A 16,792-nucleotide genomic window follows, 5' to 3' on the forward strand; every position below is an offset into this window, starting at 1 on the left:
GAAAAAATCTCAATTGTGTCACTAGATGAACAATATCCCTCTCTCCCTTTGTCTTTTCTGTCAGCGTTGTATTTACTCTCACAGACAATTAATGAGTAAAAAAAACCTAGATGCTACGACACCTGCAGTGGCGCTTATGGCCTCTAGGGGCATGAGTTACTTAGTACTGCTTTAAGATACTGGTACCTGAACAATACCTTTTTCGATCCTTATTATTTGCTATCGAACCATAAAGAAATACAACACTGTACACTGATTCCATAAAAGACTGCTGACTTTACTTTACTTAAATTATCACTTTTTTGAACTGAAACAACAAACAACCATGAAACGTTCTTCAGTCATGTCTCAAGACTCACCAGGCATCAAAACTTGCTCTCCAGATTCAAAGATGTTTTTGGTACCAGTTCTCGTTTGTTTGTTCCCATGGTGGTATTGTTTAATAGCACCCTGCCCTAGTTTGGACTGCACTGTTCTTCAAATAAGTGGGAGACAATTGTCATGTTCAGCATTTTCCTCAGTCTACAACTATAGCTCCCACTGACTTTGTATCACCGTGTTCTGCTTTCAGAGAGTAATTTAGTTCTTCATGTGTAAGGCACTTATGCTGTATCACATCTGAGATCTCGTGCATCTCCTAATGCTATGAGAATCACAAAAGCAGATACCACACCTGCCAGTGCTTCATGCCCTACAGTCAAATCTCCATGAAGAGCACTTTTCATCTGGAATACCGTACATGACTTTCAAAAAGCTTCATACTCCACGTAGATACATGTCAACAGCTGCTCACGCCAAGCACTCACAAGATTTTATCGCTAATCTCACTATTCAGGACCACATACTGTACAAAAAAGGAATGGTGATGTACTACCTCAGAGCTCCTTCAAGCAGAAACTAGTCACACCGAACAGAGAAGCCGGATGACAGGCGATTTTTGTCTCTTTCAACCAGTTTGACTAAGCGAGGAATCTGCCAAAAAAAGGCTATGGAAAAGCTAACAGCCATGTCTGTGCTTGGACTCATTGGAGCAAGTCTTGTCTATTTGACCTGTGCCAAACTTCACTCTTCGTGGAGATGGTAAGAGAAGTGTGACTGCAGACGTAAAGCTGTGGAGAGTCCTGAAGTTAAAGTTGAAAACATGTCGCTTCCGTTTATTCTTTCTGCCATTACAAACTTCCTTGCTCAACTTTGGGACTGAAAATGCAAATTGAACCAGTAAATGAGGGCTTGATAAGGCAGGTGTGAGGAAACTGAATGGAATATGATTATACGGGCAAAAATTAGCTTCGGAAAGTCTCTAGGCACGAGGCGACGTCTGTATCCAATCAGTGTGTGTGAATAGTTGACAAAATGAAGAATTTTAATCAACATTTTTCCTAACTATCAAATTAATTTGATCCCCGTAAAACAGACCATGATAAGAGTTCCAATTTCTGATAGCTTTGACTGAGTAATAATGACATTGTCTGAACTGGCCGGCACCAAATGGGATTGGAAAGTGCTGAATGGATGATTAACTTGCACTTCAACTTTGTGAATAGGAAAGTACTTTAATCTCTATTTCATGAAGAAGAAAAAAAGACTTGGACATTTACTTATTTTGGTTTAAAGTTTAAAACATTTTTTGTAAGCTTCATGATGCATTACTAAGTGTTTGAGAAACTAAGGAATTCTTGTATAGAGCAGATACACTGCACAGCTGATGGTTTGATAAATCATATCAACTGTGCGTCAGAAAGAGCTTCCCTCCTGAGTTTTTTCTTGTCTTTTTTGACACATTACATCAAAAACTTGGACTCTGAAATGTAAAAGAATTTCAAAATGTTTCAAATTGTTGTTTTTTAAATGTGTTATGGATGAGTTAAATTATGCATTCATCTGCCCTAAATGGAAGCTCTCAGACAGGGATGAAGAGAAGATTGAAATACATATCACAGCAGCGGCTATGCAAGTTGTTTACAGACTGAACCAAAAGAAAAAAGAAACAGTCCATCGCACAAAGAATGCCTAAAAAAAAGCATTGCTACGTCAGGTTTTAATCTTACTTTTGAAGATGTAAAAAGAAATTAACCACAGGTTTTTATCACGGCTTTGCATTGTTGTCACTACCATCTCTACTAACATTTTTCCCCCTGTATAGCCTACTGTAGTGTTGTGCGTTAAAAGGCTCGAGTAGAATGGGCCACTTGAGAGTTGGCGATAGCTCTCGCTCAAAAAGCCCTCACCCAGCTACCCTAAACTTATAACTTTGTGGATGATGTTTTTATCTTGTACTGTGAGATGCATTAAAAAGGACAAGGCTTTATGAGCCTGACATCCAGTTAAATCTAGTTTGGTTTAGTCTTGGTTTTAGTTTTATTAAGCTTCAGGCTAAGGCTTAGCTTTTTTAGATGTAAAATGAAATGAGGGATGTGAATTGCTTGAGTAGATCATATTTGCAAGAAAATTAGCATGGCGCTAAAAAAAGAATAAAATATCTTTGAATTATTCTTGCCAATAGGCATAAGGCTGGGATTTTTAAGTAATTTGTCAGTTGAGAAATATACCGTTATTGTTATTTCTTTTTTCATATCGTCATAAATATTTTAGGCCATATCCCCCTGTAATATAATTCGATGTGTAAAATTATAAACATGTTTCTGTTTGGCAGGAATTTAACCAAATGTTAAGTCATCCAAGTGTGAAATTGCGGTAATGGCAGTAATTGTCATTGTTCTCTAAAGTCAGTTTAGTGCATATCATTGTTCATAATCTGGCACCACACCTTGCTCAGAGGAGACTTTATGGGAACTTAAGGTCCTCTTCCCTCAAAAACAAACAAACATACACACAATCTTAACTCCTTCCCATACCTGTCTGAGTATTTGTATTATTACACGAACAAAGCCAGAAGCTGGTTCTTCTTGTTATATGGCCTTTCTTACGTATTACCAGTTCACTGTAAACACTGGCTCTGTCCAGGGACTTCAGATGACAAATAGCGTGTATCTATCTTTAAAAATAAATAAATAATCGTACTTGGCACTCATGAGACGAATTCCTCAGAGTCATCCTTGAGTTGTGTGGGCAGTAATTCACTCATAGACGGCTCAGCACTGTGTGCCTGGTGCTTGCATACATGCCCGCCCTGTGGGTGTGTTTAATAAGTGCATCCACCTGCTACGCCTGCCTCCCGCCCCAGTACCAGGAGCAACTGCTAGGAGCGCACAACTTTAGCCGAGAGGCACTGAGCACACGCTGCGTGCCTGCACTGCTCCGTCTGTCACACGGGACTTCCAGCGCGCCACTTTTCCCACGAGATGGTGACCGCTCTCGTGCCACAGGGTGTTCGCGCCACACGATAACTACTGACATAGTTGTGTATGAAGATTTGTTTACCCTGGACTTTCTGTGAAGGCGCGTGGGGGAATAATCAAACCAGTGCGCACAGGTACAGCCCTGTCCTGCGCTGAACGGGATTTCTATCCGGAGTGGACTCTTTTGGGATTGTTATATTCAATGACTCGTTGGACTGGACTGGTTTACTTTTGCGTACGTCTGTAGTGACAAGGTAAGTCATCTTTATTTATATTCCTAAACATTTTTTTCCGTTCAACTAACAACAAAGCTTTTACGCGCAACTGCTCACTTTACGCACGAACCTATGTTTGTTGATAAATTAACAAACGAATAAAACACATTAAAAATGTGTGTTCTAGTTATTACAATAAATAAAATGTTAAATTCGATTTGTTGGCACTCTTGCGCTCTATTTGCAGCGAAGTGGCTCTAATTCCACACCAGACTGTTTACAGTTCTGTCGTCCATGTGTAGCCAAGGCTGCCAGGCTGTTGCGCGCACATACACTTCACAGCATGTTACCGTACTATCAGAGCTAAGTGGAGGTGATTTATCTTATTTCAAATTAATCCTAAAAAGGAATTAATCAGTAACATTGAGTCAACACAATAACTGTTTTCTCTTTAGAAAGATTGATCTCATTTCCTTGTTCCTGTAGGCTACATCTTGACATTACTGTACTCATTTGAACCTCAGCCAGCGTGTGATATTGTGCGTTTGCTGACAATAAATCTGGCAGTGACTCTCAGACACAAACAATGTATAAATTGACAGTCTCATCTGGTGTGACATGCCTCTCTACAGAAGGTGTAAAGAAATTCCCACACGTTCTGTGGACTTAAAATGCAATTCTGATTTTGTTATGTCGCCTTTTGTTTCGATTTCCCCCAAAACGCGGTGTAAAATTGCACATGTAAGCACCATTACAACAACCTTTCACCAAAGCTGGTATCCACTCTTTTCCTTGTTTTGTGTTGGCTGCAGCATGTGCCACTGTGCCTTGTTTGGTTTCATCCACATGTGCGAATGGCTTGGCCTTAGTCAGAATAAACAGCTGGATGCCTAATATGTAAACATTACTGTTTAAACAGGTGTTTTGCTGAATAGATGATTACTACAAATGCGTTTATTGTAATGCATGTTACTAAATATTATTCAAATATATTTTGATTACAATTATAAATATCCATCAGAATGAAAGCCCCACATTTTTTTCTCTATCCTTAGGACAATGCTGGCCGCTTTGGTTGAATGGAGGGATTGTTCTTTTTAATAAGTGCCACTTACAAAGTTACATTAAAATTCCTTCATTGCTTCAATATGACCCAAAATGATATGTGAAAGACTGCTTTATACAGTGGCAAAAGCGCATTTAGATAAAAGTACATTGTAAAAAGTAACATTTTGCATTGCTGGTCATTGTGTTAAAGGTATAAGCTGTAATAATAATGTATTTGACATATAGCAATTAAATACTGTGTTAGCTGTTTAAACAGTTTAAATTGAAGGTACAATCCTTATATCACCCAGTACGGGTTGAAATGCCTTCAGCTGAACATTTTATATTATCATATTTTTTACACTACTCTAATTAGTGACATGGTAATTGCGGATGAGGGAGGGATCCAGTCAGTGCTCTGATTTATTCATAACAGAGCATACATGCATTGACAAAGATTCATACGTTCCTACTAAGTGGGTGCTGGGCGGAGGGCAAGAGGCAGCACGTTAGACATATTCTTAAGCTGAGCTGTGATAAATGTTCATCTTCATTGTGCCTCTTCAATGGAGCCTGCTATTTATTAACCCGATTCCTAATTGTTGACCGGGGTATGCATTGTCTAAAGCCTGGTAAAAGTTGTGAATATTTTTTTGCGTCATTAGTTCTTCTCTCCAGAAATCCCCCTTTTGTAAACTAACAAGTGTTTTACAATTGGTCATGTCCTTGTGTTTAGTAATACACGTGAGGTTGCAGCACAAACCTGGTATTAGGTGAAGCCATAATTACAAAGCAACATTCAGTGTCATGGAGCCGGAATGTTTGGAGACATGAAGAGCATCTCCTGCTTGGAAAAATCAAACGCAAATGTGAATATGCAGTAATGATGTCAAAATTGCTCCAAGTTTAGCTCCACTTCGGTGAAACTTGCTGGTGGGACTGGGAGTGGCGCGGTTTGGGACTTCTGTGCTTTCCAACAAATCATCAAGTGTTTATTTCAAAATGTATAGAGATGATGAACAAAAGCATTTGTATAATCAGAGCCTGATCGATATAAAATATTTTTTTGAGATTAAAGCTACTGATCCTGTGAATAGACTTACCCAGATGAAGGTCAATTTTATGATATTGTTATTAAGGGGAAAATGTTGATTACACAGTGTGAATGTGTTTGTTATTATTCTGTTTGTGTCCACAGATATATATTTTGGCAACATTTGGAAACTAACCGCGGTCCACCATGTATCTGGCCGGTCTATGGACAGTCCAAACCTTATTGGCCCTGTCATGTTTGGCTTTGGGGAACATCATCACCAACCAAGTCACCAACGACCCGCTGGCTGCACCCCGTGTCTTCATCTCATTCAAAGGTAAAGCCAAAATCTCTCTTATTAAACAAGTGGGATATTGCGGAGTGCTCCCACGCGCCTTTTGTCTGTGTTTGCTCTTGGACTCTCTAATAACTGTGTGTTTGCACTGCAGCAAATAGGATGGATAAATGCAATGGGAAAATCGAGTTAATGATAATGATATCACCTGGCATTAACGTCTGACAATATTCTTGATATTTTGTTTATATTTTATAAAGTGTAAAAAGTCCAGTGGTCACCGTGTCCTTATCTTGTGTAAAAATGTGAATAAGGTCTGGAATAATGTTAGCTCAAACAAATGATGCCATTCCCATTCGCTGCCCCGTCCTCTGACCCACAGTCCGCGTAATCCTCACCAGATGCTCCCACTGGACCGCACTGTACAAACAATTAACAAGTCAAACATGCAGTGAGCTGTGGCACACTCTGATTATTGTTTTAGCTAATCAAATGCACTATTGTTTCTTTAAGCTATCTTTACTTCCAAAATCCCTCGCCTAGAGACAGGATAATAAGCAGCATGTAATAACGCCAGCCATTATGTGATTATTCCCCGGAGAGAGGGAGGATGCGGACTTCACAGGGGGCTGCGGGATGGTTCAAATGGGTTACCAGGTTGGCGGGGCAAACTCTTGAAGCATCTTGGGGGCATTATTATAGGGAGCAAATTGGCCGGATCATCCATGCAGAGCCGCTGTCCCCAAGGCTTGTCCTGCTAGGAGATGAGGACTTTTGATTAGCCCCTGGGTAAGAAGGGGGGCGTGGAGGAGAGCGGCGGCGGCGGCGTGCCTGTTTGCTTTTGCGTTTCATTTCCCTGAGGTCTCTATGGTACAACTTGACTTCATTAAGTGGCGTTTCCCCGCTTTAATCAAGTAGGATTTAACACATCGCTGAGCACACATCCACAGCTCAGCAATACAGCCCAGTTGTGTATGTTTTTTTTTTCTATATAGTCCGGGCTTTAAAGTTTCTGGACTTTTCTGCTTTTTGGTTTTCTCCATGTTTTACAATTTCTCCAAACATCGCTGCATAACAAGATTTGATCAGAGTTTTAAGTCAAATATGGCGATGGTGTGTACAGCAGTGGTCCCTTCCTGACCTTTTCCTCCTATAGAGACCGTACCAGACTGGAATATTGTCCGCTACTGTGGGCTGTGGTGGGCTGTGGAGGGCGCACGTGCTTGTGTTGTGGTCACGTTTTTTCTGCAGCGTGGAGTTTGTTCCGCTCTCTAACACTAGCACTAGAGCAGAACCATCCATATATTCTTTCTCGGGACACGGACAGTGTTTAACTCACAGTGGGAGAAATAGTTTGTAGTTTTTTCCAGCCAAGGGTTAAGATGCGCGAGGCTGCCTGAGATGTTAATGTAAAGAACAGGAGAGCGAAGAAGGCACACCACGCCTCAGCCGACCCCCTTTTTTTTTCCTAAGCGACGCCCTCAGGCTACCTGCGAAAGAACTGGCACATTGTTGTTTGTACGCAAGATACAACTGTCTTCGAAAGATCGAGCCTTAAGAGTCCAAAACTCCTTCCTTTGAAACTCAAAAATTGGCTTGAATATCTATAACCTCCATCTGGAATAAGTCTGCAAACAAGTGAGCTAAAGAAGTGAGCAAAGAAGTTGAGCTTAAGTCTCAGCCCTTTCCACAGATTGATTAAATTAATTGCAAGGCATATACAAAACTCTTTGTAGTTTTTCATCTTAAATGTCTTGACAAATCTCCTGTTGTGTTTAGGTTGCTTTAAAGGATTGTCTGTGAATTGCTGGAAGCTGTTGTATAGGTGTATAGCTCTTTGGATGACTGAACTTGCTGAGGCAAATTGCGCTGTTCTATATGTCTTGACAGGCCGACTGGAAATAGCCCGGTTCCCTTGCTTTACCTGTGTGTGTTTGCCTCTCCAGTCAATATGAATTTCACAGTCTGCTGCTGCGTCTCTCAGTGGAATGCACCCCCTTCTTTGTTCAATATTATGACTCTCTCTGCCTTAATTGCTTTTTGAGAGGGCCTTACCTTGGCAAAGCTGGCCTCACTCCCCCCTGCTGCATCATGTGTTAAGTTATAGCGGTTTCAAAGTTTAGCGCTCAGCTTTGACGGCAGGTTTAGGCAGACGCTGTCTTTTTTTTTTTCAATGGGAGGTTTGTCTGAGGGAAAGAATGTGGAAAAAAGAGTTTATAATTGTTCACCATTATGGCAACGTGTCCCAACCAGGAATTAAAACCGCAAAAGTGTGGCACTAAATAAACATTCACACAGTTACAAGGCGAGGTTAAGAACTTCATTATGGCAGTTAGAGTCAATCATGGGACAAACTGACTTGGTTTTGCCGATTTAACATCTTTCCACTACTGAAACTGCTGCTTGGCACTAAAAACTGCAAGATATAACCAGGAAGTCCAAATCATTTAAGACCATTAAATAAAGACAGTACAACTGATATTGTGACCCAATGGTTAAAGAGCATATGACACATTAGGCACAATTTTTTCTTAAACATTGACACAATTATATCCAAGATTTTGCGGAAAACTTTCCCTTTCCTTCCCAACCCTTTCCTTAGTTTGACCATTTTTGTGATGTTTATAGTTTCACTTCCTCATTGGACTCTGACACAAAGTTACACAGTTAGAGGCAAACAATTTTAAACTGTTGCCATGCCGACGAAGTTAGTCAATGGGAAGTGAGTGAGTCAAACTGCTATGTAACTTTACCTCCATCTATGTCACTTGCTGTCATTATGAATGAATTAATTATTCTTGGTAATATTTATGGACACAATAATCGTCGTGACAATTAAAACCCTTCCTGTCATTGGATGAAAAATTCAAATGAAAATATATTTCTGCCCAAAATTTCTTCAGTAATTTGCTGCTTCACTGAAATAAAACGATAATTCTTACTTATAACAGATGTTATCCATCTAAATAAGTCATATTTTCAAAAGCATTAAAACTCATATGCGCTTGAAGTGAGATATCGAGTGGTGTGGCTCTACTTTTTTATATTGTGAATGGACTCAACTTATATCGCGCTTTTCTACCTCAAGCCCAAAGTCATGTTACATTGTAATGGTTTGCTCTTTCACAAAAGATGATATCCAGATGCGATATGGATTTAGAAAGTCTCTCATTTGGTCCCTCATAGCAATGTTGATACAGTGTAAAGGGTGCTATTGTGCACAGGATTTAGAAATATGGTGTTTAACAACAGATTTAACCAGTGTTAATATCATTAACTATGGCCGTTGGATTGATACGGCCGGGCAAATTCTTGATTTAGACAGCCAACAGTTTCAATCTTTTAACACCTGTGCACTGATATGTGTCTCCACTTACTTTCACAATCTGGTGGGACTTTCACATGACAACCCTGACCCCGGAGAATAAGAACTGGTTATTCTCAAAAGTGCCAGCCGTCTACCTCAAGAAATTGTCCAGCTGTATTGATTCAATGGGCTTTGTTCATGAAGAGATGTGTTCATCGTAAGATTTAACAGGACGGTTAGTATCAACAAGTCCTTGGAGAAGGCACTGTGAGATGTTGTTTTGAGTATTACGTATAGGGGAATTGTCAGGAGCATATGTATGTGTAGCGTTTGACTCCATAAATTCTGTTCAAACCTTGGAAGTAGACTTTGTTCTTTCTTATCATGTCTTTAGCCCCATAAGCCGCAATAGAAATGTCAGCGTTTGCAGGAACTCTCCCGGCGCAGACAGTTGTAATCAATGACAGATGAGAAGTGTTTTGATGGGAGCAGAGGAGTCCATTCTACCGTAGGTAATCGCTTGACGTTTTAAGGTTAGCTGAGATGAGACTGCTGTCGCCAGTAAGCCCCGAGAGTCATATCATTCCTGACATGTCACCTGGCTGCAACAGCTCACAATGTGTTAGTGTCACTTTTAACATGCTATTCAATTCTCTGGTGAGGTCACGGACATTTGAGCGGGCCCCGTCTTTGAGTTTGCAAAAGTTAAGAATTGGCTCAAGAAAAGATCATGCGGCTACGGTGTTCTCAACCATTCATTATGTATTTTACAAGCTTAATTTTTTTTGTGAATGAGCCCGGCATGTTTTGTAGAGTGTAACGCTACCCACACCAGCCCACATTTCCTTCAACATATTTGAGGTCAAGCATGAAGCTGATGCAAATCTCGATCTACGCCCTTTACTCTCAGGTTTTTACCCCACATCAAAACCTTATTGTAGGCTCTTTTGTTGTTAAATGTAATCGACATTATTATAATCAAGTATTCTTAATCTGGCTTAAATTGATTAATACGTTTCATACGTTGCAAGGTGTAAATGAGGTGACATCTCCTGTAATCTTCTCATAAGGTGGTGGCTGCATAAGGATCAAGGTGATATTGTGAATTTCCTCTTTTTGAAACCGCGCATGCATAATATAGTATGTCAGGAGTCATGTCTTGCGCTTCAAAGGAGCAGCAGTGACAATTAGCACCTCTCACCTCTCCTGCCTGGGTGATAATGAAATTGGCGGCACTGTGGAATTAGGCACAATGCGCACACCGTTCCTTCAGCAGCAATATCACCGCTCGCATGGTCAAACTCACTTCACGTCAAGAGGGAAAGTTTGGCTTTGCTTGGACTACTGTTGGCATCGTGTCACACTCCAGAAAAATGTGCTTTATCAGCTTTTAGAAAGCAGATGACACACTTGTGGCTCACTGGCGTGTACGAAACCCCAAGTTTGGACAGTTTGATCCCATCAGCTCTCGTTCTTGGACAAACACATCGCCCACTTTTGACTGAGTGACAGAGTGTGAAGGATTGGTGGAGCTGTTTTTCCATTGTTAGTTTGTTATTTGCAGAGCTGGCGCACAATGATGATGACAGATGACAGACTCTAGATGGTGAAATCTAAGAGTTTGATTTGTACTCTTATTCAGAATGTCCAGTCATGCCGCTGTTATTGGTCAATGGGTTTAATCAATGCGTTCTGCCCGTTTACAGCTGTTTCGAGTCAATGTTTAATCCCTCATTACCGTTGTTCGCGCACACATTTCTTGTGGCCTCTTTCTTCTTTAGCTTCCCATAGAGAGGTGTTTCCTTGTCTTATCAGAAATGAACTCATTAGCTACAACATACTGGTTTCAGCTTTAGATTAAGACATTCTGTTTTTCTTTTGCGGCAAACGTGGCACAATTTCTTGTATTGCCTGCTCAAGTCTTTTTGTCTTGCATAAATAGGTTCTGCATTTTACTTTTACCTGTACATATGCTTACTTTGAGGCTTTACTGTCTTTATCCAGGACAGCAAAATTATTCAAAACTGGCTTTCAAAAGAATGTCCAAGAACTTTCTTTTTTATGCTGTTTTGCTATCCTATTGTGGGATACCTTTACAGATTCTAGCGCTACTTTACGACCACATGACAAAGCCACAAAGCCACTGGCCTGTACTCCGGCTGTGATCTCTAATTACTGTTTGTGCATGCTGATCCATACACTGCTCCCCACCGCGGCCAACACAATGAGTGATGAAGCCTTCAGAAAACCACTAGTGCCCGACTGGCCCCGCCGCAGACCTGCACTTTATTGCACAGTGGTCAGTCTTGGTTATATTTAGTGTAAAAGTCTGCGCTCCCTCAGCAGGCTCACAGCGGGCATTTGTGCGGCTGTGGTTAACCATTGAGCATAGTGGGCTGGGTGGTGTGCGCTGATGTGAGTTCAAACATGGCTGGGATGTGGCTGTCAACAGAATAAAGCCACTCGCTTTCCCAAAACATAACGCAGCATTTTTCAGACTTGCGACTAATACATTTTTATTGAAGTGAATAAAATAAAAGCAGAGCAGTGTCTGCAGTTGGCATGCAATGTGTACGTTTGAAGTCTTCAAGCGATTGCTAAACAAGGCACTTTACGGCCAATTTACAGATGCATTTGTTCAGTGGTAGCTTTGTTGTTAATAGCTGACATCAAAAGCAAAAAATGCCAGACTTTTTATAGTCGGCTTTTTTGCTGCGCCAAAACATTTGACAGAAGAAATGCAGACTCTCCTACATTCCTTTCACTCCATCACTTGGTCCTTGTGTTTATTTCTGTTGAATACATTGCATGTAATCTAGAAAAAGCATAGCAATGCTAAATTGTGTCCAACAGTGGTACTTTATGTCGTCATTCAGGTACTAAGGACAATCAAATGCAACAAAAAACATCAACAATGTTTAGAAGTTCATAACATTCTACCAAGAGTCCTGTTTTGGTTGAATCGGTAGCAGTCCGGCAGTAATTAAACGGGCTGTTGGTCATGTGGCCTCAACCCGGCGGGTCAAAAATCAGGAATCGATTATCTGCCTGTGAGGTCTGTTCACTTAACCAGTGGTCTGTGGTTTGTTAGTCACACTAATTAGAATTTATGTCCGCACCAACTACCACAGAGCATAATGTTCTATCGAAAAAGCATATATTGTTGGAAGAAATGTCTGTTCTCACCTTTTCTGTCGGTCTAGTTATGTGTGTGGGACTGACGTGTGATATTTCAAGGACTGGACAATCAGAGGTTGGTTATTGCTTTCCAATAAAACTGGAATACATTTGAATCTTTCTGCACATTGCCCTTGATAATAAAGCCATCTCAATACTGTTTGCCAACCATTTTACGCACATCTCACCTCCTCCCCCAACCATACACTGCAGTACTTCAAGGAATATCTCTTCTTCTGTTCCAACTGTTGTTACAAGAGGACAAGACTTCCTTTATTAAGCTCATGAATCGGAGCCATTGTATCAGACGGTTACAGAATATAGCAGTTTGGCACCTCACTAGGCCTGAATCTCACGACATATGGCCGCGAGGTTGTAAAAAAGAATGGGAAGCTTCTTGGGTGGTCGTAACGATTGATACAAGAGGCTAAAAGAAGGGATCGCTTTCGACTAGCATCTGCCCAATACTTGCCCGGACAGATGCAGGTGTGAGCAGGTAAGGTGTGAGAGATTTTGACAGTTTCTTCCGCTTTCTGAGTTTCCATGTCCTCACAGTGTTTCTGGAGGTTCCTTACGACACTCTGGTTTCCCCCCATCAACCTAAACCATTGACAAATAGTGGTGCCCCCTAATGATATTGTATGGCAGCAAGGCAAGGCAAGTTTTTTGTGTTTGTAGAACACTATTCATACACAAGGGATCAATGTTCTTCACAGTTATACAATTACAAGAAGTTAGATCAAATCAATCTGTAAGTATACGTGTTAATTAATGAGATTTTATGGGAAGAGTGTAAATAGAATACTTTCAGTTGTCATACGAACACCAAAGAAAAACTGTTTTCAGCCTGGAGTTGAACATTGTCAGATTTGAGGCCAGTCTCACGTCTTTAGACTGTTCCAGATTTTAGCTGAATAAAACTGAAACGCAGCCTCACCATGTTTAGTCCTGACTCTGGCACCAGCAGGAAGGTGTACTTTATTGATTGTTCTAGGAAAATGTGTTCTCTACATTTGACCCATCCTTCGATGCTGCTGGGTCAACCCGTAAGGAGCAGGGGGCAGCCGCATGGCGCCCGGGGACCAGTCTCATGTTCAGAATCACCTGGCTGGAGGACTATTGGACTATTGTGCATGTTTTTAATGGTGAGGGAACCCAGAGCACCCGGAGGAAACCATGCAGACACCTGGAGAACATGGAAACCCCACACAGGAAGACCCCATCTGATCCGGGGATCAGACCTGGAAGCCTTTTTGCTGTGACCACAGCTAACCACTGTGCCATCCTGCCACCGGCACCTCCTCAGGGAGTGGTTTTCCTGGGGTTCTCAAAGACGATATGGTTCATGTCAGAGATGTACTTTGATGCTTTGACTTTTACACAAGCAGAGCTGTTTTAAAGTCTATTGTCTGAGCGCTGCATTGTGCATTCTGACATAGAGCCTGCCAGAAATAAATTAAAGACAATAAAACAAAATAAAAACATGTGCAATAATTTGATTCTCCAGTCAGATAATGCTGACTTCGATGCTGACTTAGAAATTTGGAAACAGGTTGTTGTTCACTGGCCTGAAAAGTCGTTGCTGTAGCAATTGCATAATTGGGGACAAAAAGTAGTGGATCATAGGCCCAAGAGTGAGACTCTGGACCATGTTCAGCGGGTCAGGGGTCTTTGCCAAAAACAAATACCCTTAACTGGGAACAAATTCTGTACTTTTGATATTATACCATCCGTACTATCCACTATCCACTATCCAACCATTTGACCATAGTTTTAAGTTAATTTTGTGAACCATGGTGATTAAATATCTGACCTCATGAGGATATACATCCATCAAAGGTGACGCTGGGCCATCTAAATATAGCTATCTCTCAATGTGTCATCCTGTTGTGTTTGCTGTCTTCCCTTGGACTTGTTTAGCCTGCCCCAGCCTGGCAACAGCAGTGAATGATCGGACGGGACTAGTTGGGATTCTTGGGATGGTGGTGGAAGGCTATGCTGTGTTGAATGTGTAGTGTGCCCTTTTCACTCTGGGTTTCACCTGTGGAGCTGGCCCTGGGTCAGCTTACTCGCCCTGTCAGTGCTCCTCTTGCAGGGAAATCCACACGCTTCGTTTTCAAAGGCACTGTGTTGTCTGTCTGGCTTGTCTTTCAAAGTCCTCAACAGACTGGGACATGGCTGCCAAATTGTTAAAATACTTAAATTCACTTTCCCTACCCCTGGTACGTCTTTCTTTTTTCAATGTGGTTTGATTTACAAAGCAGGGAGAAGCATGATTCAAAGCACTTACACAGAGCAGCACGGATGCGATTTAGTGTGCAATGGCAATGGAAAATATGTAAAAGAAAAGCAAAACTAAATACGTCTCCCATTTTTTCAAGAATGACATTGTCGTGGGTCCAGCCGGTGTGTCTGGGTTTGTCGCGCACCTGCCAGCCTTGACGGTCTGCTGCTTTGGCATCATTAAGACTTCCTGTGGGATTTGGTGTCTATTCTCACCTGTGAAAACAAAGTATTAATGTGGACTGGATAAACAGGTTGAGGACTCAGACTGGCTTTGTCTCCCCCCCTTACCGCCGGAGATAAACGCTATGTGCTCTAAGCGCGAGTGTTTCTGTGGAGGTGATTAAGGTGTCAGCTAGAACAATGGTCCAGAAGGATTAGCTGAGTGTGCACCTAAAGCCGAAAACTATTTTTAAAAGGACAAAAGTATAATGATGTCAATGCACAAATATGTTACATGGAACGTTCATAGGTGCCTGTCATTCTGTGTTTACAACCTCAGTGACCTCCGAGGCTCAGAGTCAGATCAGCATCTTTAAATATAGAGCAAAATTTAGTCAAGCTGTACTTATTACTTTCCTAGACAGGTTTACTCAAGATCACAGGGGTAGTCAACAGTTATTTGTCTGTCTACATCTTCCGCGTTGCCGCTTTAGTCACTTGTCAGTCATGTCATAAATGCTCCCATCGGCCATGGTGCAACTCATCCAGCAAGTTGCAAACTGTCTTGTCTTTAATCTTTGCAAATTATCCTTCCTCACTCCTCCCTGTGCGCTCCACTCCCCCCTCTCTGACTCCTTGTATCAAATTTAAAGCTGAACACCGGCATGCCGCTCTTTGAAGACGTCCACTCCCATGTGCTTCCAGGCTGTGGCTGCCGCGACAAGACCTTATTCTGTCTTAAAAAGCCTAGTCATTGCTTGTTCACTCTTGTTGCTAAACATTTTCCTGCCAAAGGTTTTTCCTGAAACTGTCTCAAGAAAGTGTTCTTATCGTCTAAAATGACAAGCATGCTTGCACTAGTAATATTTCCTATTAGTTACGCTTTTGTTTCTTCAGTGAATTTTCCAGTGGAATGTCTATGAAAATGATCTCTGGAACCTCTTATTTCTCACTATTTGTCAGGTCAGTTTTGGTTTGAGATGCATCTTGCTGACTACAGTATATTGTGATTGAGGCCTGGTACGATCTACCATCTGTTTCATGCTCATTTCAAGAAGAAACTTCATGAATTTATATGAGGTGGTGATTTAGCTTAAACAAATATTACTATAGCTTATAACACATAACACATTTATAGTTAGCTTTGCCCGTTAGCCTGTTAGCTTCTTCTTCGTAATTCCATTATTGTGTATTGCGCCTCTGGGTCGGAGCAGAGAATATTGCAAGCATGGTTTTCTGGCCAGAGACACCAGGGGGAGATGGAAGACCCCCAATCATCCCATCAACACTTGTATTACCCCCAGAGGCACTACAAAAAGGATTTATTAAGGTAAACAAGTTACTTAGTACTGCTTTAAGGTTATTTTAGTTTAGTCTATTTCACAATTTACACATAGAATCAGGAAATTGAACTTATGAACCATCAAGTAATGCTACATTGTGAAAATGGACACCCAAAAAGCTCGAAGCTTATCAACAGGGGTCCATAACCCACCACCCTGGGCAAAGATACTTTGCATATAAACAAAGCAAAGAATGGCTCACATAGAACTGACATCTTTCAAGAGGTGAAGGCGGATTATAACAGAACAGGTGGAATTTCGACAAAGAATAATATTCATTTATATCCTTTTTTTTTTACCTTCACATTGCAAACAATATCTCACCCTACCAAAGCATCAGCGGGGCTGTACAGTATTTTGCTCAAATCTGAATCAGCTTCAGTCAATGGACACTCTGTGTTAACTGTACGACTTTTACATAACACCAAGTTTGTCACAAAGAAAGTGAGATAAGGCTGTTGATACTTGATATACATTTCAAGCAGCGACATAAACAGATTCATTATATCTGGAGCCAAAGTCCTGAAGTCAGCTGCATTTTGCCTTCCTTTTATGAGGCAAAATGTGGTCGGAAGACGCACTAAAACCCTAAGAGCACTGATTCAATAACACAATGCACGCACTTTGATGC

At 41.2% G+C, this 16,792-nt stretch overlaps 1 protein-coding gene across 1 annotated transcript in view; it reads left to right on the forward strand.

Annotated features, from left to right (window-relative positions):
* The first annotated feature begins 3,171 nt into the window (after nt 1–3,171).
* Nucleotides 3,172–16,792, forward strand: part of LOC306979558 (semaphorin-3F-like) — a 59,086-nt gene continuing 45,465 nt past the window's right edge. Inside the window, exons 1-2 of the mRNA XM_079578553.1 lie at nt 3,172–3,553; nt 5,760–5,931. Coding sequence (XP_079434679.1) covers nt 5,802–5,931 — 130 coding nt within the window. The 5' untranslated portion in view covers nt 3,172–3,553; nt 5,760–5,801. The remainder of the gene's footprint in view (nt 3,554–5,759; nt 5,932–16,792) is intronic.

The sequence above is a fragment of the Gobius niger genome (genome assembly GCF_951799975.1).
Source record: "Gobius niger genome assembly, chromosome: 20".
Classification (NCBI taxonomy): domain Eukaryota; kingdom Metazoa; phylum Chordata; class Actinopteri; order Gobiiformes; family Gobiidae; genus Gobius; species Gobius niger.